This window comes from Pseudoliparis swirei, chromosome 12 (genome assembly GCF_029220125.1).
Source record: "Pseudoliparis swirei isolate HS2019 ecotype Mariana Trench chromosome 12, NWPU_hadal_v1, whole genome shotgun sequence".
Taxonomy (NCBI): Eukaryota; Metazoa; Chordata; class Actinopteri; order Perciformes; family Liparidae; genus Pseudoliparis; species Pseudoliparis swirei.
In genome coordinates this window covers 6223009-6247459 of record NC_079399.1, presented here as the reverse complement: position 1 = coordinate 6247459, position 24451 = coordinate 6223009, and the positions used below count along the sequence as shown (strand labels likewise).

Here is a 24451-nt window from a genome sequence, read left to right as displayed (position 1 = left end):
CGGCGCTTTAGCTCTTCACTTTGATTTTTGGAAGAATTCTTTTTGTTAAACTAAGCTTTAAAGTCCACTCTTGACCTTCGAAAAACCGCTTGGCGGAAGAAAAAGAAAAAAACCAGTTCTCACCACAGGCGTACAATTATATCTCAGGGCCAGTCAGGGGAGGGAGTTTCCACAGTTGCCATGGAGATGCACAGTTATGATTACATAACGTCAAGAACCAACAAAAACACCTTGGCTAGGGCAAGATTGGGGTTTGGGTCGGAGTAACTTCTTCAGTAAAGTTAGAGGTCACCTTCACTGCCACGGTTACAGTAACGGGTTTGAGGTTGTCGGGGCGACCGTGGTCATGGTTCAAGAGAACCTCCGTTGACTGGCGTTAGGAACGGGAAACGTTCGGCTGCCTCCACGGTAAAGGTGCGTTCACACCAAAAGCGATGCGATTTTTCGCAAAACGCGTGAGTTTACTCGCTCGACCGTTCACCGTGTTCTCACCATGAGCGTCGAGACGCTCCGCGAGGGGCGGGGCTTATCTCCGTGTCTCGTCTCCGTAACGACCGTTATTATCTCCTTCACCCACCAGAATAACTAACCACTAGTTCTGCTTTATACTTGTTGTGGACGTCTCACACACTAACGCCCTCGTGTTTGGGTTGATGACATCACCCGTAGGCTCACTCAGCTCGGTCACTTTCACCGATGAAGTTACCGTTACGTCTGAAAGACTTCCGCTTCCAGCGCAACGAGAGCGGAACTCAAGAGCCGATTGGCCCGAGTTGCGAGATGACCGCCTCAAAGGTGAAATATTTCAACTCGGGGTGAAAATTGCGCCGCTGAAAACGCGTCGCCCACATCGCGTCGCCCACATCGCGTGGCTCCAAACGCCCCAAACGCGCCGCCCGGGAAAATATCGCGTTTATCGCAGCCACACGCGTCTGTACGTTGACTTTTCATGGGATTCGGTCGCTCGAAAAAATAGTTTCGCTTTTGGTGTGAACGCACCTTCAGGTGTGACACCACTTTGTCACTTCCATGCGAGTGTACGTCACTTTAGGTATTTGCTGAAAAGACTGTTGACAATCTCTCACACACACACACACACACACACACAAACTGCAGTACACACATGGCTTCAAGCTTCTCACCTCTTCATCCTTTCTCCACCTCACCTGTTTATTCCCTTTCGCCACGTGTCCTTCACTCCTCTCTCCTGACCCATCTTTCTGTATCACTGCTCAAACATATCTCGCTCTCTATCCTACCGACACCTGCATCCCTCGACTTCTTCCCTTCATCCCTAAATCCCTCCGTCCTTATCAATCCTTTCATCACCTTCATACGACCTTGTCTCTCTGTCCCCATCTGCATGTAACCGTGCATTCATCCTCCACACCTTCCTCGGCGCGCATTTATTTGTCTCGTCCGTCTTATTTCAGCCCTCAACCCCCGACGCACTCCTCCCGACATCCGTCCCATTCATGCCACATCCTCACTTGCCCTTCACTGCCTCCCTTCTATCCCTCCTCTCTTTAGTCCGACATTCAACAATCACACACGGACAGACTGCACCGTCACCTTCGCACACACGCGCATAACATTCATGCAAGCGGGCGCGTCGGACACCGTAATCAACCCCACGCATGCAGAATCACACACACACACACACACACAACGGCAACGCTCTACTGCTCTTGTTCCGGGGTCTCTCACAACCACACACACACACTCGGCTGTAATCACGGTGAGTGCAGTGCGGTGCAGAGTTGTGAGACTTCTAAATGCTACTGCCTGCCATCAATCATAAAATCCTTTCTGGGGATTGGACAGCTGACACCGTCTGCATTACGCGTCGTCTCTCTTTATTTCAATCAATCACGTCCTCCGCACCGCAAAAGGCCCACCGATTGCCAAATGATATTGGCTTGCTTTCGTCAGACTCGGTGAATGATTGTGTCGGAGTCAGAGGGGAGATGTGCTTTTAATTTGTTTTGTAGTGTCTTCAGGTTATCTGTTTTCGTGTTTTCTGCAGTAACCTTTCGCGGGCGGTCTAGTAACCACGGCACAGAGATGTCTTGCGATACGATAACAACGTTTGTTGCACTGTGGAAAGGATTTCAAATGTCAAACCGCAATTCAGTGCCACGGCAAATACACTAAAGGCAATGTCACGGATGAGTCAGTAATATACAGAGACGGTTTGAACTTGGTTTTAAAAACATGGCACGTCTCTTCACTCAATTTCACCCAAACGTGACCGAGTGAAGTCAGTCCTAACTGAAATAAAACTTGGGAGTCATAGTTACCTTCTCTGCATGTACATTTTGTATTCACACATACAAATGCTCGTATAGCTTTAACAGAATGTCAGGCATTGCATGCCAGTGGCGAGATGTCAGGAAACGAGGAAGAAAAGGAGACAACAAAGGCCTCGAGCCGAACGCTGTGGGTAGTAATGCTCGGCGTCTCAACCCCGGAGCCGTTTTCTGAAACACTAGCTCATCTTTTATAATGGAGATTCAACCAAAGAGTGTTTCATGCCCATCCAAGCATTGGCCAACTGACAATCGCTAAATATTGTCTGTGCAGATAAAAAAACGACAGGCTTTTTATACTCAGAACATTGGAAGCACACAAAAAAAAAATATTCCACTGAGCAACTCTGCTCTTGCTGTCCTTTATTTGATAAAGTTGGACATTGCGTGATGTTCTTGTACCACTGCCAACAGTCTTCAGACAGGGAGAGAGGACTCAGTGAATAATTACTATCATTGAGTGTCGGCCGGCAATTAAATCCCATTCTATTTAAGCTGTGAAGAAAAATATTATCTGCTGTGGTAAAAACTGATAAAAAGGACACATAACCTTGCACACATTTAGAATTTCACTTTCGAAATAAATTCATATATTCTATTTTTTTGTTGTTGTCCTCAAATGTTGCATAATGTGTCCGCTTTCTATACAGCTGACCCTGTGGGAATGAAAGCCCAAACCCCGTTAGTGTTAATGGCATGCTGCTGGGGCACAGCATTGCTGTTTATATGACTATGGATGTACTCCCCTACACACACACACACACACACACACACATTCTGAAAACTGCTGCCACCACCACCACGTCTCCTACATTTAAAGACATCCGGTGCTTCTATTTTGGTGAGATATGCTGATACGGAGCCGGGCTGAAAGCTGAGACTGTATACGTATCTCACTTTAGCTGCCGTATTCAAAAATACAGGAGATTGCCAGATCCGATTACTGTGTGTGTGTGTGTGTGTGTGTGTGTGTGTGTGTGTGTGTGTGTGTGTGTGTGTGTGAGCGTCTGTTTGTGTGTGAGTCTGACAGAGGGAGCAGAGGAAAATAATAGAAGGCAATAGATGTGTGTCTATGTGTGTGTGAGAGAGAGATAAGAGTGGAGCCAAACCAGAGGGCAGGTGTGTAAGGTAATAAGACTAAATCAATTCATAGTGAGAGGAAAGAGGAGGAGAGGAAGAGGAGAAGAGGGCATGAGCGAAGGATCTGTGGCATAGGCAAAATGATTACAGGTAAAGATGAAAGTGGAACGATGAGCTCTTTTCTGCTCTCACACATCACCTAATATCTACTATCGTCCTTAAATGGATTCAAAACTGAAACAAAAAACTCTACTTTAGTGGTGCCTTCAGGGACCAACTGAGGAGAAGCGGATTCCCTGGATTCACATTGCAAAAAATCAGAGCGAAGGACAGGAAGACTGCTTCTCAGCATCTGCGCCTGGCAGTTTATGGATATGGATTTGGGCATTGCATCGGTGTGTGTGTGTGTGTGTGTCAAAGAACCAAGATCCAAGTAATGTATTTATAGATCATAATAAAGGCAGCTCTTGGAGATGCGGCAGAAGACCTTGGCAGACGGGAGTAAAAATGTGACCCCATCACAGATAAGAAAGCTTCTGTCAAAACACGCCTTATCGGATAAAACGTCCACGCTACCAAAAACCAAGAGGCCAACAAGTATCAGGACTGTAAGACTATGTATATATCTGTGTGTTTAGAAAAATACAAATGTGTAGGTGTGTGGAAAGTGACCTACATGCCTGATATTCAGGTGCTTTACAAACACGTGAGGCAGTAGGAACTGGAAGCGGGACTTTTCACTGAGTTGTTGGTGTATTGGATTAATAAAAGACTTATACTTGTTGATTAATCCCTTTGGTAAGTAACATGAAATTATTATTGATGTTTAGCTCAGTGGTTCTCAACCTTTTTTTTTAATGATGTATTGAAATAGTGTTTCAGCCAAGTACCCCCTAACCAGCGCAGAGCATTTTGGGGTTAAAAAATAAAAAAGTATAATTCACATCACTGTGCCATCAGTGTCTGATTTAATATATATAATTCAGTTTATGAACAGACACTTATATTTGATTGAATATTTATTAAATAACTATTTTTAAAAGAAGTTTTAATTGGATTTTAAATTTAAACAGAAAAAAAAATGTTGCGCACTTTTTTCTTCACATTTCTACTTCCAATCTTTGTGCTGAGCTACTTCTCTCTGAAAGCTAAAATATATGAAACTGTAATTGATTTCCAAGTGTGTCATTCTACTCTGTAGCGAACTGTTAACCATCATGTGTTGCATGATACACATGGGAAGCTCGAGTAGACAGAAGAGACAACAGAGTCAGGAGAAACAGGTTTAAAATGAAGAAGATGATGTCCAGGCTGGTGGGTGAAGGTAGCTCAAGGTGAAATTAGATTCCTATTAGATGTCTTTTTGTGGATTTTGCTGCAAACATGCTCCCAATGTCATGTTTCGGACCAAAAAGTGTTGTAAACAAACTGTCTCAGCATCTTAGATATTATTCTTTTGTCCCATTTGAGGGTCTTTTGGCTTAACGAGTCAATTCAGTTGTACCAAGTGAGCATATTCTGAGATAAATATCTGATAAGATGTCAAACAAGCTCGAAGAATCTTTTTTTCTATCATTTAAGTGAGATTTTGCATGAAGCAAGTTAAATAGGCACACATTTGATGAATAAGCGATCCATGCGTTCAGTGAAAATTTGCTCGAGCTCACATGTTTGCAATTTTATGCCAAATTTGTTCCCACTCTACCAAAGCCCTGATTGCGTGATGATCTGCAGCTGCCACAACAGAGCGCTGTACGCTACACGCTCTACCAGCTGTTGTTTTGGCTGCACGGCGGTGGCGGTGTGGTGGCTAGATCTGTCACATCACAGCAAGAGGGGCCCGGGTTTCGGATCCTGGTCCGGGCGGTCTTTGCATGTTCTCCATGAGTCAGCGTGGGTTCTCTCTGGGTTGTCCGGCTTCCTCCCAGTCAAAAGACATGCAGCATATGCTAATTGGACTCTAAATTCCCTGTAGGCGTGAATGTCTGTCTATATGTACCCTACGATGGACTGGTGACCTGTCCAGGATGTGAACCCCGCCTTGGCCCAATGGGATCGGCTCTAGCGCCCCAATACCCTAAATAGGATAAGCGGTTGGGATAATGGAATCAATACACTGCAAATAAGATGCCAGGATTTTTATATATACAGGACTGTCTCAGAAAATTAGAATATTGTGATAAAGTTCTTTATTTTCTGTAATGCAATTAAAAAATTATTGAATATTAAAAGAATAAAAGGCTTGCAATATTTCAGTTGATTTGTAATGAATCCAGAATGCATGACATTTTGTTTTTTTAATTGCATTACAGAAAATAAAGAACTTTATCACAATATTCTAATTTTCTGAGACAGTCCTGTATACCCTTATGAGACAATTAACACTTTGAGACATAACTAGTAATTTCGAATTTTTACAAATAAGCAAATGCCAATTGAAGACACAGATAAGAAAGAAAGGTAGGAGAGATGTGTGCTTTTGTTGTCTTACGTTTTATTGCTTTTTGATTCTCACGATGCATTTGAAGCGATATCCTGCTTCTCGGTCTGATGATGGCCTGCAGCTGGTTGCCTCGGGCAACCGCCTTCTTATCACATTGGTAGTTTGCACTACATGGCAGAAGTATTGTGAAAGTCACATCAGATTTCAGATCTCATGGAAAAGCCTTTCCTGACATCCCAGTTAACTTGCACAAGAACAGAAAGATTTGAACCTTTTCCTGTCTACCGGAACAGAAAACTGAATGCAGTTTCTTCTTCTTTCAACTGGATGGAGTCAGGGGTCACAAAAATGGACCTTTAGTCCCTCTATGGATCGAACCTCTGAACCCAAGGAAGAGTCTGTATTGACTAAGTGACAGTAAATCGTTGGGCGAAATACCAATAACGGTCACAGTCCACATTTGCCAGCTACTTTATCTGACAATAATCTTTGGTTTTAGCTTCTTTTCAAACCTTTTTCACTTTCTGGCCACTGTCAACTACCTCTGACTGTGAGCCAATGACATCAAAGTAACAGAACGGCTCGATATCAAAAGGGAGACCTGCGAGTCGGGCCAACCGTCCCGTCAGTCTAAGTTAGTCTCAAATGTTATTGTGTGCGTGTGTAACCCAGTTAAAGACTTCCATCAGTTCTGCTCAAAAAGCTTGGCTGTCAACAATATAAAATAATGAAATGAAAATGCCACTGAAGTAAAATATGTAATTTTCAAAAAATAAGATCGCACCGTAATAATAGCTTGCACAGCCAAAAGGAGACCGACCTCCCAAGATCAACCGTGTCAGTCACTTCAGAAAAAGACCCCAAAAGGCCAGATGTCACTTTTATCGGCGACAGCGTCTCTATTTGCATCGGAAGACATTAAGACTAAAGCAAAAGAGAAAGTTAGATGATGTTGCCAACAAAATGTCAGACCAAAAGTCCACTGGGATTTACTTATTTTTTTCAGATGGCCATTAAAATTCCTTATCTTTACCACATATTCGTTCATTGTGACCGTGAAGATGACGGTCCTCTAACCTTGGTGAAACCTCGACAAAAGCGCCCTCACATAATCCGGTTTTGGAAGGAACAGACACATAACGTTGTCTTTTTTTGGACAAATCACGCATCTTGTTGTACATTTTATACCGTCTAGTTCTCACCCCCCTAAACCCTCCTTGGACCCACCGAATGGCGTTAAGTATCCAAAAGATGAAGGGGAACAGACGTCAATGGAGGTGAGGTGAAAGACGAAAGGTCTTTCCGAAAATTCCTGCATTGTGTTATCAAATTGTCCTGTATCTATTAGTGGGCTCATGGAAACCACTTTCACTAAACTATCGGCAAACAAACCAAACAAACAAACGGAAATCATTGAAAACATCTCCAGGCACCACAGAGAGTGGGCAGGGGATTTCTATTGAGTGAACTACTCCTCTTTAACCCTACCCTCACAGGGCAATGATATACCTGAATCACTATTTTGGAGGAGCTAGCAGGTTGGATTCCTGCTCTTCTGTAGCTTTTCGGTCTTTTGAAGGTCACCTGAAAGATTAACGTAGGCCTTAAACCCGTCTCTTGTCAGACTACAGCACACACACATGATTTACTCCGCTGTCACAGAGTCAACACCCAACGTATTTGCCTCTCTCCGTCTGCCATCTATGGCGATTACTGATAACGTTGCAGTGTTAAACGACCCGCTCGTCCATTAGTCATCTGTTCATCCATACTTCTTGAGAATCTATCCATCATCGATCCATCCTTTCTTGTTATCGTCCGCTCCTCCCCCGCCTCCCCAACTCATCTCCCCCGGCCTTCTCTCCGTCCATTCATCCAAATCTCGATCCCTCCATCCCAGTATCGATCCGCGCACAGACATTGATCCATCCTTTATGAATATATCTATCCAACCGTCCAGTCTTCCCCCCTCCCCCCCCCGCCTCCTTCCTTCCTTTCTCCCTCAGCTCCTTATCCCAGTCGAAGGGCTTCTACAGCGAGACTTTACACGCTCCACCACCTCCTGCATGTGAACACACAGGCACTCCCTTCAGGAGGCAGATGCAAAGACACACATACATCTTTTTTTACAGCTCCCTGAGCAACTTTAATGGGCCGACAAAAAGAGAGAGAGAGAAAGAGAGCGAGATCTGGGAGAAATAATTGAGAGACGCAGAGAGAAAGGGCAACAATGATACGGAGCGACAAGAATATGGCGTCAAGAAGAATGCAAAACCAAGAGAGAGAGAAAAGCTGGTGACACGAATATAATTGTGCCTGAGAGCAATTCACAAGTTTCTAACCATGTTTATACAACTTTAAACAATATGATAAACTGTATAGCTAATTAAAAAGTACATATTGATGATGCTTCTGATAAATTTCCTTTTAGTTTTAATCTCATGCATCAGGACCTTGTTTCTACTTTTTATTTTGAGGATTTTTTGTGTTTCAGATCACACTTTTGTTCTATTGGACTCGTCTTTTAATTTAGATTTTTTTGATTAAGCATCTTAAACCATCTCTAAACCTAAACCTACTTTTGACAATGGCTCTGTGTTTGGGTCTGATAGTGATGCGGATTCTCAAGTACAATCTCTTAATCGTGTGTGTCCTTGAGTTCTGGATGAAGTGGCTCCTATCAGGACGAGATCAGCTCCTCTGACCGATCCATCCCCCCTGGATTAACGACAGTCATCGCTCTTTTAAACGTACCTGACGCCAAGCTAGGAAATCCACAAGTTCCCTATCAGTACTTGAAACCACTTTCTATTTTAATGGTAAAGGAAGTCACAGTGAGATTTGTTTCAAAACACATTAAACATGTGAGAAAATAATTGCTGAAAGCGTGGGAAAAAAAGACTAAAGAGACAAAACTGTCTTTCACCATTTTTGTGTTCAGGATTGTTCGAAGAGGCCTGAAATCATGGCTCGATGACATAACGGGAGCGAACTAGAGCACACGGCATCGGGGTTCTGCTGCTCAATCGAACGTGACGAGACTTTTTCCACGGCCTTCAGTTTTCTAGCTAGCAGACGCAACAAATCCGGTTGGGCCGCCGCAACGGTGTGCCGGCGGACCATCAGAAAACACACACCGTTTTGACCAAACTCACCAATCTGGTCAATATGACGTTAAAAAGTATGGCTGCCTCGTAGCATCCGGCTGTCTTAGACGTGCGTCACTTTGGACAAGTTGAAATCATGTCGTCCAATGATCTTGTTCAAGCACAGTGATGCAGGAGAACGTTCTATATTGGTACTGCGCGGTTACTGCTGTCACTAAAAATGAGAATGGCTTGCCCGCCTGAAACGGTCAGCCCGCCTGTAAAGGTCCGTCCGAAGTTATGGCAAATTGTTACGTCTTGTCTAGTGCACGTCTCTTCTCACCTTCCTTAGTGGAACTTCCCCGAATTGCCCACAAGTGGTCCAAACAGCTGCTGCCAAGCCTTGACCGAGTCCTCCAAAAGGTCTTGCGCGACCACCATTTCGGGTCTCTTTACACTGGCCTCTCATTACATTTAGAATCCATTTCAACATTCTCGTGACGGAACCTTGCGCGGTCTGGCGACTGCCGACATTAAAGGGCGACTCCATCTCTCTGAAGTCCTCTGATCAGGGTTTGTTGGTTGGTCCTCGCTCCAGGAGAAAGACCAAAGGAGGCGGTGCTTTTGAGGTTGCAGCTCCCAAACTTTGGAACTCTCTCCCAGTGGGCGTAGAGATCTCCGGACACCGTGGACACTTTTATAAAGCAGCTCGAGAACCATTTGCTCGGGCTTATTTTTGTTTGCTTGCGTGTCTTTTACGGTATGTTTACAGTTTTATGTCTGTTGCTTTTTGTGTTTTATTGTGAAGCACTTTGTGACATGAATACATAGTGTCATCATTATAAACTGCGTCAGAAGATGTTTCATCGTGGGCAATAGCAGGACGCTTGGATCGTAAGTAGAAATAAAGTTGTATGCCTTAAATATTTAGTGTTGATCACCTTTCTATGCCGCGTAATTTCCCCCCAAAATCCATGACGGATTACAAAATGGGCCACCGGGCTGCTTCTAAGAAAACAAGCGGTTGGATGTCGCCGGCTACATCGCCCTTTTTCTTTGTCGCCGCCCTCCACGGCTGCTGTTTTGTGGCCGTCGCAGGTTTTTCGGTGGATGAAATGAAGATTATTTTGAAAACACTCAATATGACATTTAGTTTTTTTCAAGAATGCTTTTGAAGGATTCCAAACATGTGTTTTGTGCCATTTTATTGGATGGTTTTCCTCTCTATCAAATTTGCCATACGTTGATCTACTTTTTTAATACACATCCTCTTTGTTTCTTGCTGAAAGATGAAATAACTGTCATTTCTGCAAAGAAATAAACTTCCTGCGATTGAAACCGCGAATCAAAGAACAATACCAAGACCCTGAAACTGAAGCAGCGGCAAAGAATCTCACCTTGATTAGTAAAAATAGCTTTCTCCCACTGAGACATGTCAAACTTCTTCAATGAAAGAAGGCCTTTATATCTTTTATCAGTCTGCAGCTTATCCGAATTCTGTCAGATTCTGGGTCAATTTTGGGTGTTTTCAACCACTAAGGCGCCATATTTTGATCCCAACAATAAAGCAATACATATAGTATATAATATATAATTTTTGTATGTGCCATTACACGGATTCCAGCCTCAAACTGGCTTCTCCTCTTCAGCACAGGAGGCTCATGGGTACGGGAAAGAAGTTGAAGATATAGTCCCAAATCCAATGCCGGGTTTAAATTACACTATTTACTGGTAATTAACATTGTTTGTGTTTATAGAGGCACACGAGTGGCGGGTGTGATTTAGGTGTCGGTATTACTGAGACTGTAGAACAAATGATCCGGCGGTGTAAAGGTTAAATGTAAAGCCTCCACTGAGCTGCTGGAATAATATATTGAGTCAGCTTTTGAAAAAAAGGAAAATAATCCACTTCTTGGATTCCACTCGTTCACAGCTTCGCAGACCGACTTATGATGACAGCGGGAGTTGATGCAGTATCGAGGTTCGACACCCTCTCTGTAAAGTGCTTTTACACGACACGCTACTATCTCGACTCGGAGCAGAACGCACGCTGTCTTTACGACGACAACAAAACACATCGAGTGTGGAAAATTGCAGTATATGAGAAAGCTTTTGCAAAGAGGGAAACAAACAAAGCGCCAAAGTGGTGTTGCCCAGAGACCACATGTTTGAGCTGTAAGAACAATCTCTGCATGAGAAAAAACACATTGAATTACACATGCTTTAGGGATGGGTATCGTTTTTTTTCTTTTTCCGATACCGGTGCCTAAACGGTGACTGAACCGATACGTTTCATTTTAAAAAAGCGCAAAACGACGATTGACAATGACGACATTGAAAACCTCTTCGGCCATATCCCCTTTGAAAGCCGTTCACATGGCCGCACTGACAAAAAAACGGATATCAGACTGTCGCGAGCTACGAGCGAGCTTAAACATGGTTATAATGGCTCATTTATTATTTGTTGGCCTACTTTTACGAATGCAAGACTTGCAATCAACGTCACGGTACTAATCGGTCTCCACGTTTTTCTCCAACCCTAAATGGCAGCACGGGCTACCGGAGGGATCCGCAACCTTCGACAGCCCGAGCGACTCATTGACTTCAATATGAAACCAGAAGCTAAGTGAGGGGCTCACATCCCTGTAGACCACTCTACGCACATCCGTTACTCTATCCATCAGAGATCAATTGAGGAAGAGAGAGTCTCCGTCACCTCCAGATGTGTTTGGGTAAGACCTTGTCGTCAGCAGCGGCAGCACTCGTCGCCGCTCGGCCCCCTTGGACACATTCCAGCGTCAAATACCCACTAAAACATTTTCCACCGCATAAGTTGATATTAGTGTATCGACTGGATTTGAAGAAGTGCGTGTGCTCCGTTTGCTGACAGCTTATTACCTTCGCATTGAAAATGCGGAAGGTTATGTTTTGATCGCCGTGTATTTATTTGTATGCGTGCGTGCGTGTTATTCGCATAAGTCATAAAGTATTAAACCGAAACGCATGAAATTTGGTGGGATGATTGGTTATTATCCGGGGACCATTTGATTAGATTCTGCGATCGATCGGGTCAAAAGTCAAGGTCATGAAAAGGTCAACATCTTCTTTGAATCGCATGCAATTTGGTGGGATGATTGGTTATTATCCGGGGACCATTTGATTATATTTTGGGATCGATCGGGTAAAAGGTCATGAAAAGGTCAAAATCTTCTTTTTACCATATCACGGTAAAATTTTATCCAATTGGCATGCAACTAATGCCAACATGTTCATAATTCAATGCCCAATCTTGTGATATGCGAAGGTATGCGCTCTACCGAGTGCCCATTCTAGTTGATGGACTGATTTGATTTATTTCACAGGAGAATATCGTGGCAATATTTACAGCACCAGACTCATCACAACGTCACAGACATTACAGATGTGATAACTGTCCATATGTGACAACATCGGTTAAATGAGAAGAAAACATCTGGTGTGGGGCATGTGGCAAGTGTCAAATAATCTGATCCGTGTCATTTTGAGTTGGAACATAGAAGTCAACGACCGAAACTTGTGGATGTGCCGACACCCTGGAGATGTTCACCATGACAACCGGCCGGCCTGATTATGCACGCAGGCGTGTGCTGCCGTCCACAGCGGAGTGAAGTCGGGGGGGGGGCCTGATTTACCACTTCCACGTTTTAGCACGGGCGTTATTTTCACATAGAACTATGTAATCGTAAGATATGTTTTTTTTCAAGAAAGTTAATTAGCGCCGAAACTGGATCAAAAGATGAAGAATCGATGCCGGGAACGGACGAAGCAGCCTACTTTCCTGCCGCGCCGGTGCACGAGAGGAAGCAGATGTTTCTTTCGACAGAGTCATTAAAAAAATATCCGCGGGGTCTCGAGCGGAGCTGATCTATTTGTGTGATCGATGACATCGCGGCGCCGCAGTGCAATGCCCCCCCCCCCCCCCTCGAAATAAACGGAGCATCTCTGTTTCGGGAGAGTTAAGCTCTTAAAGGTTTAATTCCCTCGGCAGGAATATCACCTCTGACCCACTGCACACACACACACACAAAAACAGGGTTTGCAATTTAACTGCATTTCCTGTCTGTACCTTACGGGCAACTGCCGACGCGATGGACTAGAAACGCTTGTTAAGGCTATTAGGAATCGTGTTTCTTCAACTTCTAAAGATACAGTGGGACTCGTTCGCATGGGACTCGAGGCGAGTGGTCGCCGTGTAAGAAGCAGGCCGGCGTACATTATTGCAACGGGAGCCCAGACAGGTTGATGCAGGACCCCACTTGCTGCACATTACACCTTCCTTTATTCCCACACGCCTCTGAACCCCGCCACCTGCATTCCACCGGCTTCTTGCTGACAGCTGGAAGCCGGCAGAGAGCAATCGTCTTTTATCCTGCAGAGAACAAGCCGAACAATGGGCATGCGGCTCGGACTAATCCAGGTTCCGGGCCTAATGTCGGACTTGATTTGGCACAGGTGGGGTGGGAGGGGGCGGGTGGACGGGAGAGCTATTTTTTGCACACAGTTTCTATTGGAACACGTCAAAATGGATTTCCATTCACGTGTCAGCGGCCGAGGTACGACGGCTGCATTCCTCAGAGTGAGGGAGTGAGAGAGAGGGGGGGGGGGGGAGGAGGAGGTGAAGGCCGATCGAGAAATAAAAAAGGTAAGAAAGACACGCACGGAGACGGTGGGAATACGTAGCAAGACGGAGAACTGGCGGCGAAAAGAGACAGACTGGTTTGGAGACGGGGAAAAAGAAAAGGAGACAGGAAATCCATCGACTGTGGGAGTTGCGTGTGGCCCTCGTTGAAAGCACAGTTGCACATAAAGGAGCGCGGGGGCCTTTTGAGCTCCACCGAGTTGCGGCGATGACGTTAGGGGGGTCTGAAGATTCAATTAAATTCAGTTTATTTGTATAGCCCAATTTCACAAATTGTCTCGGAGTGCTTTACAATCTGTACACATAGACATCCCTGACCTTTGACCTCACATCGGATCAGGAAAAACTCCCAAATAACCCTTCAGGGGGGAAAAAAGAGAAGAAACCTTCAGGAGAGCAACAGAGGAGGATCCCTCTCCAGGATGGACAGGTGCAATGGATGTAATGTGTACAGAAGGACAGAGTTAAAATACATTCAATGAATATGACAGTGTATGAATAGTTCATAGTAGGCATATTCCACGATGGAGACCTCCACGATCCATCAGGCAGATGGAGATTTGTGTTGGTTGTGCCGGCGCTCCCGTTCGCTTTGGAATCAAAGCGCTCTCGATGCGGATTTGCTTCAAAACGATGCACACGCCGCGGCGTTATGCGGAATAACTGTGACTGAATATCGTGTAATTACATAGGAGCTGAAAAAGACTCGGACGGAGTTGGCGTTTTTTTATCAATCTGAATTTAAGGCCACGACTTATTCCAATTCGGATGAACCGACAATTTACCAAATTCACCATTTAAGATGTTTCCCTTCACGTTGAGGGGAATTGATCTCCGCATATATTTGCATACATCAGTCAAAAATATCTTTAAACTGTTCCCGGACGATCCGACATGTCAGGAATTCAATTCAATTCAGTTTATTTGTATAGCCCAATTTCACAAATTACAAATTTGTCGATGGACAGATGCAATAACAGAAGGACAGATTTAGAGTTAAAATACATTCAATGAATATGACAAGGCATATTCCACGATGAAACCTCCACGATCCATCAGGCACACCAATCAAGGCTGAGCTGCAGCATTCTGGATCAACTGGAGGGACCTAAGAGATTTATTAGAGCAGCCTGATAATAAGGAGTTGCAGTAATCAGGTGCTCAGAATATTGCCCAAAATTGGTCCAAGCACAGAACGATTAACACTGCTCCAGTCTCTGGTCTAACAAGACCAGGACAGAGAGGAGTCCTTCTTCGGAGAGGTTTAATAACAGCCACCTTGAGAGTGTGGGATGGGGTCCAAGAGACAGGTAGACGTGTAATTGGTCACGGTTGATATCCGATTTATCCGTTCGCCCACACCTCCCCGGAAATGCATCTCAAATGAATATTGACTTGTTTCGCAATCAAGTGACCCACATACCAAATTCCACATTCATGCCGCCGCTTCCAAGAGGTAAATTATTCATTATGTCCCTCAATGGTGGAAATGTCACGGACCGACACACACCTCGTCTCCAATGACTTACGTCCAACCTCGCCCAGGGCTGCGTCTCGTACGTCTGGAGATGTTTTCCTTTGTCTTCTGCCGGATGGCGAGTTATCGTCTGATAGCTGCGTCGCCGCGCTATAATTCTACTCCATTTACTGTATTCAATTAACTTAACCCTCCTGTTACCTTAACATGTACTAACATCCTTTACCCAGCAATTAAAACCTCCCGAAAATTATTAGAATTAATATTGTTTCCCAAGTTTAAGTGTGAGGTACTTTATGTTTGTTTGTTGACTACTGTGATGTCATAAGAGGAATGGTGATTAATGGGAGGTACATTCCTTCCCGGTGGTTGCAGCAGGGACTACAACCAGCATGACATCCAGTGTAAAAGACTACAATTCCCACTCAGCAGTGCACAGCTGAAAGGGATGAGGCTGATGAGCCTGCAAGAAGCTGGTGTGAGGGTGAAGACAGGAGAGGAGCTCAGGAGAGTTCTGATATCATGTTGAAGACAATGAACCAGGAGAAGACTGAAGCACTTATGTTTGTTTTGTACAAAGACTTTTGTTGGCGCTAAGTTTACCTTTTTGTTAAGAAGAATCGAATTACAGAAACTTTGAGTTCAAGAAACCCTCGCCTGTCGTCTTGATTTGTGTACCCACGCCTCACCTCACGATCCCGTCCTCTCAAGACATCACACTACCTAAATAGCCCTTTAAATATATAAACAAGTTGATATTTCTTATATGTTTGACACAGTGAAAAACAGCCTGGGGTCAAATTGACCCCAAAGAACACCGACGTTAAACATTGAATGGGGTCAAATTGACCCGAAAGGTAACAGGAGGGTTAAACACCAACAAGATAACGAACGCTCCATCAACATAAACACCCACCCACCGTCTGCACGCGCTCCACTGAACCAGCCAATGGAGCGAGGCCATCGGTTGCCGTCATTGGCGGATTTAGTAATCATCTCTGTGACAGCAGTTGGTGTGTGTGTGTGTGTGTGTGTGTGTGTGTGTTTGCACTGATATCGCAACGAGGACCATAATCATCACCACAGAAAGTGAGTCACCAGGGCATATGTGTGTTTGTGTGTGTGTGTGTGTGTGTGTGTGTGTGTGTGTGCCATCTGATCCGCTCTGATCTGTTAGCTTTGTTTTATCTTGTACCGCCTTTATAATCTCCATCTTCTCCTCTGCTCGCCGCACAATGAGACAGAGTGGGTTTCATCTCTGGCAAAAGAAACTATAATTCAGCTTTAAATAGACCATTTCGATGTCTTTTTTCTGAAGATGGGGATATATAGAGAGAAATAGGGAAATGTGCTTATTCGCTCAGTAGTCACGAGTTACTGTGGACCGGAATGTTCCACTCTGGTGTCAAGAGGACGAATATGGTGTTTTGTTGGTTTAATTATGTGGGACTATTTCTGATTGATTGGATTCTCGTCTGGCAACAAGACTCGAGAAGCTGCAGCCGGACAAATAACAGTTTGCCCAAGAGTCGTTTTGACTCTTTGGACCACTAGAACAGCCTTTATTTAAATCATTCGCTCCTTAAAGCTGTAAAAATGCATTAAGAGCCAAATCCAGAGTATTTTTTTCCGCTCCTCTGATTATGTGGATGAGCGTGAGAACGAGAATGACTGAGGGCAGGAGGAGGCGGAGTTAGAGGAAACGCGGGTGCACTTGTTCTTCGGGCCCATGGACGTTGAATATCGGCGCAAGATTTTTTTTTCTTTACTCAAAAGTCGACCTTTTTTTTCTTCTTCGTGCACAACTGAGCGACTTTGAATGAGGCCCCGCCTCCAATGCTGTATCCGATCGTCTTTATACATCCGTGAGCTTAATTAGTGAGACGTGCAGATTTTGGTAATATCCTATATCCTTGTATATACAGTATAGAGATCTTTAAGTTAACATTTTTAACATCAAACACAAACTTTTTTTTAATTAAAGCAGTTCTTCCAAAACAAATTGGAATAATTGGGATTAGTCCGCTCTCCGCTGCAAGCAGCCGACGTGTTGATTTAACAAAAGCACTTGTTCCTGCAGCGTGAGGACCAAATCACATGATTGCAGTACTTGAGCCAATCGTCCAATCAGCGCTTCCCAGTGAGTCTGAGACGACCTCACTTTAGGATCGGCCCTGTGGCTCAGTGATGAGCAGCGTGGTCCTTCAATCAGAGGACCGGCGGTTCGATCCCCGGCTCAGCGAGCCCTACCGATGTGTCCCTGGCCAAGAAGACGCTTAACCCCAAAATGTCTCCTGTGTGAATGTCAGTTACTGCTGATGTACAGGTGGGACCTTAGCCCCTCCCATCAGTGTGTGAATGATGTCATGTAGTGTTAAAGCGCTTTGAGTCCACGTCCATATACCAAACAATGAGTTTAATTTATGAATTGATTGACAACAACAACAACAACAAACTGTGGCACTCAGAATCAACTAACTTTGTTTGTCTCTTATGCGCCGACACTAAACTCAATATCTTTTGAGTTATGCAATTCGAAGATGCCACATAAGCATGATGTGACATTTTACAGATGGATTGAATAATTGAGAAACATATTTGGCAGATGAATCAAGAACGAAACAAAACAGAAACCGAACGCTACTGCAGGAAAAGTAGAAAACAATCAATTTAAAAATCAGCACCAGCGTGGTCCATTGATAGGCTGGCCAGACGTCCTCTTTTCCCCGGACGTGTCCTCTTTTTGAGACCTAAACAATGCGTCCGGCAGGGATTCCAAAAACGTCCGGGATTTTGCTTCGGCGGATATTTGTGTTTCTCTGCGTCTTTCACAAACTAGTTATTACGCCCTTACAAGTTTTGGAAATGGTATCTCCCTCACGTTCCACCTTCTTGCGCGAGCTCTGACCGTAGAGAGAGCAGTCATTGGTCGACCGATCTCAGGGTTGCCAGATACACGAAAATTATCCTCCTTTTAGGCATGTACACTACCATTCAAAAGTTTGCGGTCACTTAGAAATGTCTTTATTTTTCAAAGAAAAGCACTGTTTTTTCAATAAAGATAACATTAATCAAAAAGACACACTATACATTGTTAATGTGGTAAATGACTATTCTAGGTGGAAACGTCTGGTTTCTAATGAAATATCTCCATAGGTGTATAGAGGCCCATTTCCATCAACGATCACTCCAGTGTTCTAATGGTACATTGTGTTTGCTAATTGCCTGAGAAGACTAATATCTGATTAGCAAACCCTTGTGCAATTATGTTAGCACAGCTGAAAACAGTTATGCTGGTGATATAAGCTATACAACTGGCCTTCCTTTGAGCTTGAAGTTTGAAGAACAAAATTAATACTTCAAATATTAATCATTATTTCTAACCTTGTCAATGTCTTGACTATATTTTCTATTCAATTTTCAATTCATTTGATAAATAAAAGTGAGTTTTCATGGAAGACACAAAATTGTCTGGATGACCCCAAACTTTTGAACGGTAGTGTATTCACAAAACAGGCAGAACAAGAGAGATGTTTAATCGCTAAGCCCCCCCCCCCCCCCCCCCCGAGACGAAGTGTCCTCTTTTTCACAAACTCAAATCTGGTCACCCTATCCATTGAGCTGCGTGGCGTCGACACCCCGACAAACACCGGCGACCTCAAAGGTCACGTAACGCTTGGCACGCGGCGACGTCGGCGGCGAGAGACACGCCTCCAACCTCGGATCCCTGCAGGGGATCAATACACGCTTACAGTGGGAAGAATTTGTGAAGTAATGGGGGAAGGTGTGGGTGGGATGGGGGGGGGGGGGGCATCCGTCTGTGTAAAAGAGCCGACTGTGCACGGCCGAACTGTGACGTACTGTAATGTTCGAGCTCCGCCTCAGCCGGTGGTGACATCGGCTGGCGAAGCTATTACAACGGTTAACAGAGCAAAACATGTTGTTGACTATGGCATGGCATTAGTTCCACCACATTAGACTCAATGACTCACTGTGACAGCATCTCACACACACACACACACACACACTCAGTCATAAAACCATCCCCTCTTTTGTCAGATGGAAACACGCAGCGTCCCCGTTTACAGCCCAATGGTGGGTTTCATGTATGTGAAAAATGTTTTTTTAATTTATTTTTTTAAATACTGAATTAAAAAGTGCATAGCAACGGCCCACGATGAGCACGGTCGAGTTTCCACAAGCACAATGCACTTTAATATATATATATATATCCGTTGGAAAAAGGTGTGCTGAATACACAACACACGCATGCAGAGGGCGTGACGTGTGTCACAAGGTCGTATTCAACATGACAAAAGCTCCTCGGTTACTGTACGCACGACTGTGAGCGGAGAATGTCGAGACGCCGGCCCCCCCGCTCACGTTTATGCATCAGCGCGAGTATGAACAACGTCCCATCCTACATGTCTACATCGTCTATTATTGCTGTATTTAAATATATATAGATGACATTTTCTGTGTGGAGTTTGGCACGTTCTCCCCGTGGCAGTGTGTGGGTTCTCTCCGGGTTCTCCCGACTTCCTCCCACATACCAAAAGACGCGCGGCTCGGGTCAATCGGAGACTATCGGCGTTTCTCAATCAGCGTACTTGTGTGTACTTTCCTCTACTCGTGTCCTCGTGGCTCGTGAAACGTCATCAGTCTCAGCCCGAGTACATGTTCACATTCAAAGTTCGCTTCTCGCAAAGCACGGTCAAAATGCCCGGATGTGACTTGATCCGCCCACTTTCCGGAGGATGCATCAGAGGAGACTTGTGCGTACTCTGGCCAGCATATATCCCAGAATGCATTTCACCAGCAACCGGAAACAGTAGCGGAGGAGAAAATAAACTACTGACAGTTGACTTTTTATAAATACTACTGTTGTTGAGTCACGGAATGTCATTTTAGGATGTTTTGTTTATTTGACTGGAAAAAATAATTTACAGTGAATTGGAGTAAACCCAGGAGCAAGAACAGCTGATGTGGTGACGTCATCAAGTCAGCTGCTGTTCCAATCACAGAAAGACCGTCGTCCCGTTCTCCGGAGTCTGGACTCCCAAGTCCAGACTCCAAAAGAACACAAGTCTGTACTCGTGTACTTCGAATTGAGAAACGCCGTATAAAACTGCCGGTGTGTGCGATTAACCGGCGACCTCTCCGGGGTGACCTCTGGCTTCGCCCGATGTCAGCTGGGACCGGCTCCAGCACAGCGTGTGACGGTGTAACGGGCCCACGATTTTATTGCCTGGATTCCTGTTTCCGGAAGCATTCCGTTGGAACCCTCCTGTACTCCACCTGTACTCCACCTGATCAGCGAGAGCCGGCGACGAGCATGGTGAACATGTAGCGTTTAACAGATGAAGAAATATTTAAAATATTTTAAAGATGGCCAATAGGAGAGACAGAAACACAGCTTCATAATAATGCATCCTTTTTTTCATCCTAGGTGTCAATGTTGTGGTAAGTTTCCCTTCCCCCTTTTTCTGGGATGGATTTTCTCTCCGTATGATGTAACGCTGAAGAAAACGTTTTTGGGGGGGGGGGGGATGGAAGTTTTCCTAATAATAAAACCCATCGCCCTTCAGCCGGACATTTCTTGACCCGACACATGAATCAACCTGCCGGCCGCTGCCTCAAAACACTGTGAAAGGTCTCGGTTATTATTGGATACCACACACACACACACACACACACACCCTTCCCTCCCTCCCGATTGCCTGTTCCCAGTTTCCATTGACACTGATGGGGAAGGGAACGTCGGGTAAAGAGAGAGACACAGAAGTTGATCCCGCGAGTTGATAATCAGCTCTATCGCTCCCCCCCCCCCCCCCCCCACATAAATCACATGTGTATGCCCCCATACATCTATCCATCCAGCAGCCAGTCAGCCATCCCTCCTTCACCTCCTCTCAATGTATCACTCAAAGCCTCCATCCATCCATCAACGCTCCATATGGACTTTTAGTACCGAGCTCCCACCAACAGCCGTTCATCCGTCGCATCCACCGTTTGTCAGTCCGTCCCTGAAACGAGATCCCGTCTTGTATCGTGACCTTTTACGCACCTATTAACTTTGGAAGCGTGGCCTTTCAGTCATCCATCTTTTTTTCACATCCACCCGTACATCCGTCGAGCCACGCGGACCCACATCCTACCGCCACATCCTCGCCTTCGGCTGAACCGAACAGCGAGCGTCCTTCCCCCTGATGGACGCGGCCCGTCGGGCCTTTAGGGTCGATGGTAAACAATGAGCACTCACCAGCTGCATGCCACAGATGAAGGCCAAGGTGCACCTGCCGCTACAGCACCCCATGGCGTCCTCCTCCCTCTCTCCGGCGGTCCACGTGGAGACGAAGCTCGGGGGGGGGAAAAACTCACAAATCCTCCGGCCGGACCTTTTCGAAATCCCACAAAAAAGCCCCCCCTACCTCTCCCCCCCCCCCTGCCCCCCGGAGGACCGTCTGGCTGGCCGGCAGCCCGGGCGGAGTCTCTCGCCGCGAGGCCCGCGTGAGTAAGCCCCGGTACTCTCGCCGAAGCTCGGGGGAATAACAAACAAAAAAAGGCTACGACTTCATTCAAATGGCCAGGGGGGGGGGGGGGGGGTTCGCTTTGACGGGTAAACGTGGCGCCCTGGGGTCAGGGATCAGAGGATGGGGAATGGACACTTTGGGTGGATGATTCAAGTCCAAGACGTTTTCCTCGATGACAAATCAAATGTTGTGATGCATTTTGAGTGATGGAGGCAGAATTTAGTCCAGATTTCTGATGATGTGGGTCTGAACACACGGGATTGACCCTGTCCAGTGACTCCAAACCGGGACCGCTTGTCCAATCACCGTCTAGCGGACAGGAAAGTCTCCGTTCACGTCGGTCGGTCGCATCCTGAGGTCACCGAATGAGCCCGGCACGGTGGTCACGATTAGAAGGATGGATGTCCCAGATTAAATGTTCTTTTGTTTGATAATCCGATGAGGCACCACTTGGATCTTGTTTGTAGGCTGCAGGAAAACAAGTGAAAGTGGTCCCTGCTGCCTCCTCTCTCCTCTCTCCTCTCCTCTAACGGGCATGGAGCAGCAACATCCTCTCGTTCACACCGTAACAAAAGCACGGCGGTTTTTATTTTATTTTTTAATCTCCGCGGTTGTAATCCAGTATTTCTCCTCTTTTTCTCTCTCTCTCTCTCCGTTAATTTGTTGAGTACAATCGGATGAAGGATTCCGGTGTCTCACGTTAACAAGTCCTCCTCCGGTGCATCTTCACCCGTCAGCTCCACAACACAAGCCGCCGTTTCGTCCACCGGGTCGTCGGTCGTTTTTTTTTACCGTCTCACTCCCGTTACCGCGAATGGAACGTCAGGGAAATTTTTAAAAAAAAGGGGGTGAAAGCCCTGAAAGAAGACCGAAAAGCATGTCCACATTTCGGATGGAGAGAGACGCGGTGGAGGGGGAGAGACTTCAGTTCGAGGCGAAGTCTCTAAACGTCACCTGCGCGGAGCGAAACGAGCGGAATGGAGGCGAAGTTTAGTCGGTCGTCTTCGGAGGGTTTCTGTCTTCAAAGAGTGAAAAAAGGGGAGACAATGGGAACCGGGACGGACCAACGGACCGAGAGACACAGCAGCGAGGAGCGTCTCGCGCTTGCCATCTGTCAAGTCAAACACCGCGCAACAATGCAGCGTTTCCGATTGGGATTTTCAAAATAAAGCTACATCTTGGCAATGATCACCGGCTTGTGATGGAGGAGAGAGCTCGCCTATTTTATGCCATCCCTTTGACATACATAACGTAGGATACATATACAGTATATATACCATCCATAAATATATATATACACAACTATAGGCCATCTTTTCTTTGCTTCAGCAGATCTAAGGGGGGCGGAAGCTTCCATTGTGTTTTGACAAAGACCTGATCCAGGACCCAAGCTGCGTTGGGTGTGACAGACTAATAATGGATGTTATTCAATTGAATTGTGTCCCATTTAAATGCATTCGGTCTCTGGTCTAAATGTGTACACTCTCTGCCAGTTCTGATTATAATCATCACATGAGAATAATTTGCCTTTTTGACACAAGATGCCGAAGCACAGAGAAAATGTTCCTTTATTGTGTGGTGTACTCTATTTCTTTAGGTTGACCGTATTTGGACCAAGTCTGATTGTCCTCTGGGTAACTTATTTTTTGTAATTAACTTGTGCACCTCAGACTCGAGTCAGTTTCCTGGTTGGGTTAAAAAAATATTGGACATTTACACACAATACAGCAATCCAAAACTGCCCAAATCAGTCTCCCTCAAATTTGTGCACCAATTGTGTGCTGTATTGTGCTTGACATCAGGCCTTTAGGTTAAATAAGAAGTACAGGGGACAATACATTACAAAAACTCCACACATTTTATCTGTGGAATATTTCCACCACATTTGACTAAAGTCTATCTATTTATGCCTGCTTTGTTATTTTTAAATACGTACATTTAGCATTTTTTATTTCGTAGTTTTTTTTAATCCATAGTATTAAAACGAATAGTTCAAGTATTGTACTCTTTTATGTTGAAGGCCACGCGATCCGACTTCCGGCCTCGTCGCCGCTGCCTCCGGCTGGCTTGATGGGGCTGATATTCCGCTCGGCAGGGGAGCGGCGGGGCTCTTTTCACTCACCGAGACACACCGACACAGACACAGAGAGATGTGGCGTCGGTTCGGCGTGCAGCTGCTCGAGAACACGGCCTTCCGCCATCCCACTGAATGAGTCTCTTACGGGTGATTATTGGGGTGGGGTTGAAAGGGACACACTATTTAAAAAATGTCATGCATTGTCATTAAAATTGCGTACAAACTATCCATCATGTGTTGCAAAGAGCCTTGGGTTCACACTTCAGAGGGCGATTGCCTCATTTATGAATGACACTTAATTTAGCTCACGTAGCTCAGTGTTGTTCCCAAATTGCCTGGAGTACAATGAAGGCATCACGGCGATAGACAACAGCCAAATTAAGCAACAAATTCACCTGGAAAAAAGCAAATATAAGTGGTGTGTGGGTGTGTGCGTGTGTGTGTGTGTCAAGGGGTCACTTGTGCCACGCCTATGAAATGGCCGGCAGTTTAAACAGACACAGAGGTGTAAAGGCTATCACTGCTTCAGCTCTCCAACATAATGGCCTGCTTTCCCCTCACCATCAATCTCTGTCGCAGCCTACCCCTCCCACACACACCCCGGAAAACAACACCCCCACACAAACGCACACGCACCCACACACCACACACTCGAATCCACTCGCAGGGGCGACAGGAGTTTAATTACGCCGCTAATCTTGAGTGACAGCGGCGTGTATAATGGCTGGTTCCCCGGGGGCCACATGTCAAAGCATCCACCCATTCATC

At 45.4% G+C, this 24451-nt stretch overlaps 1 protein-coding gene across 1 annotated transcript in view; it reads right to left on the bottom strand.

Annotated features, from left to right (window-relative positions):
- nkain2 (sodium/potassium transporting ATPase interacting 2) overlaps window positions 1-21453 on the bottom strand; it is a 79256-nt gene extending 57803 nt beyond the window's left edge. Inside the window, exon 1 of the mRNA XM_056428647.1 lies at window positions 21336-21453. Coding sequence (XP_056284622.1) covers window positions 21336-21389 — 54 coding nt within the window. The 5' untranslated portion in view covers window positions 21390-21453. The remainder of the gene's footprint in view (window positions 1-21335) is intronic.
- Between the last annotated feature and the right edge of the window lie 2998 nt (window positions 21454-24451).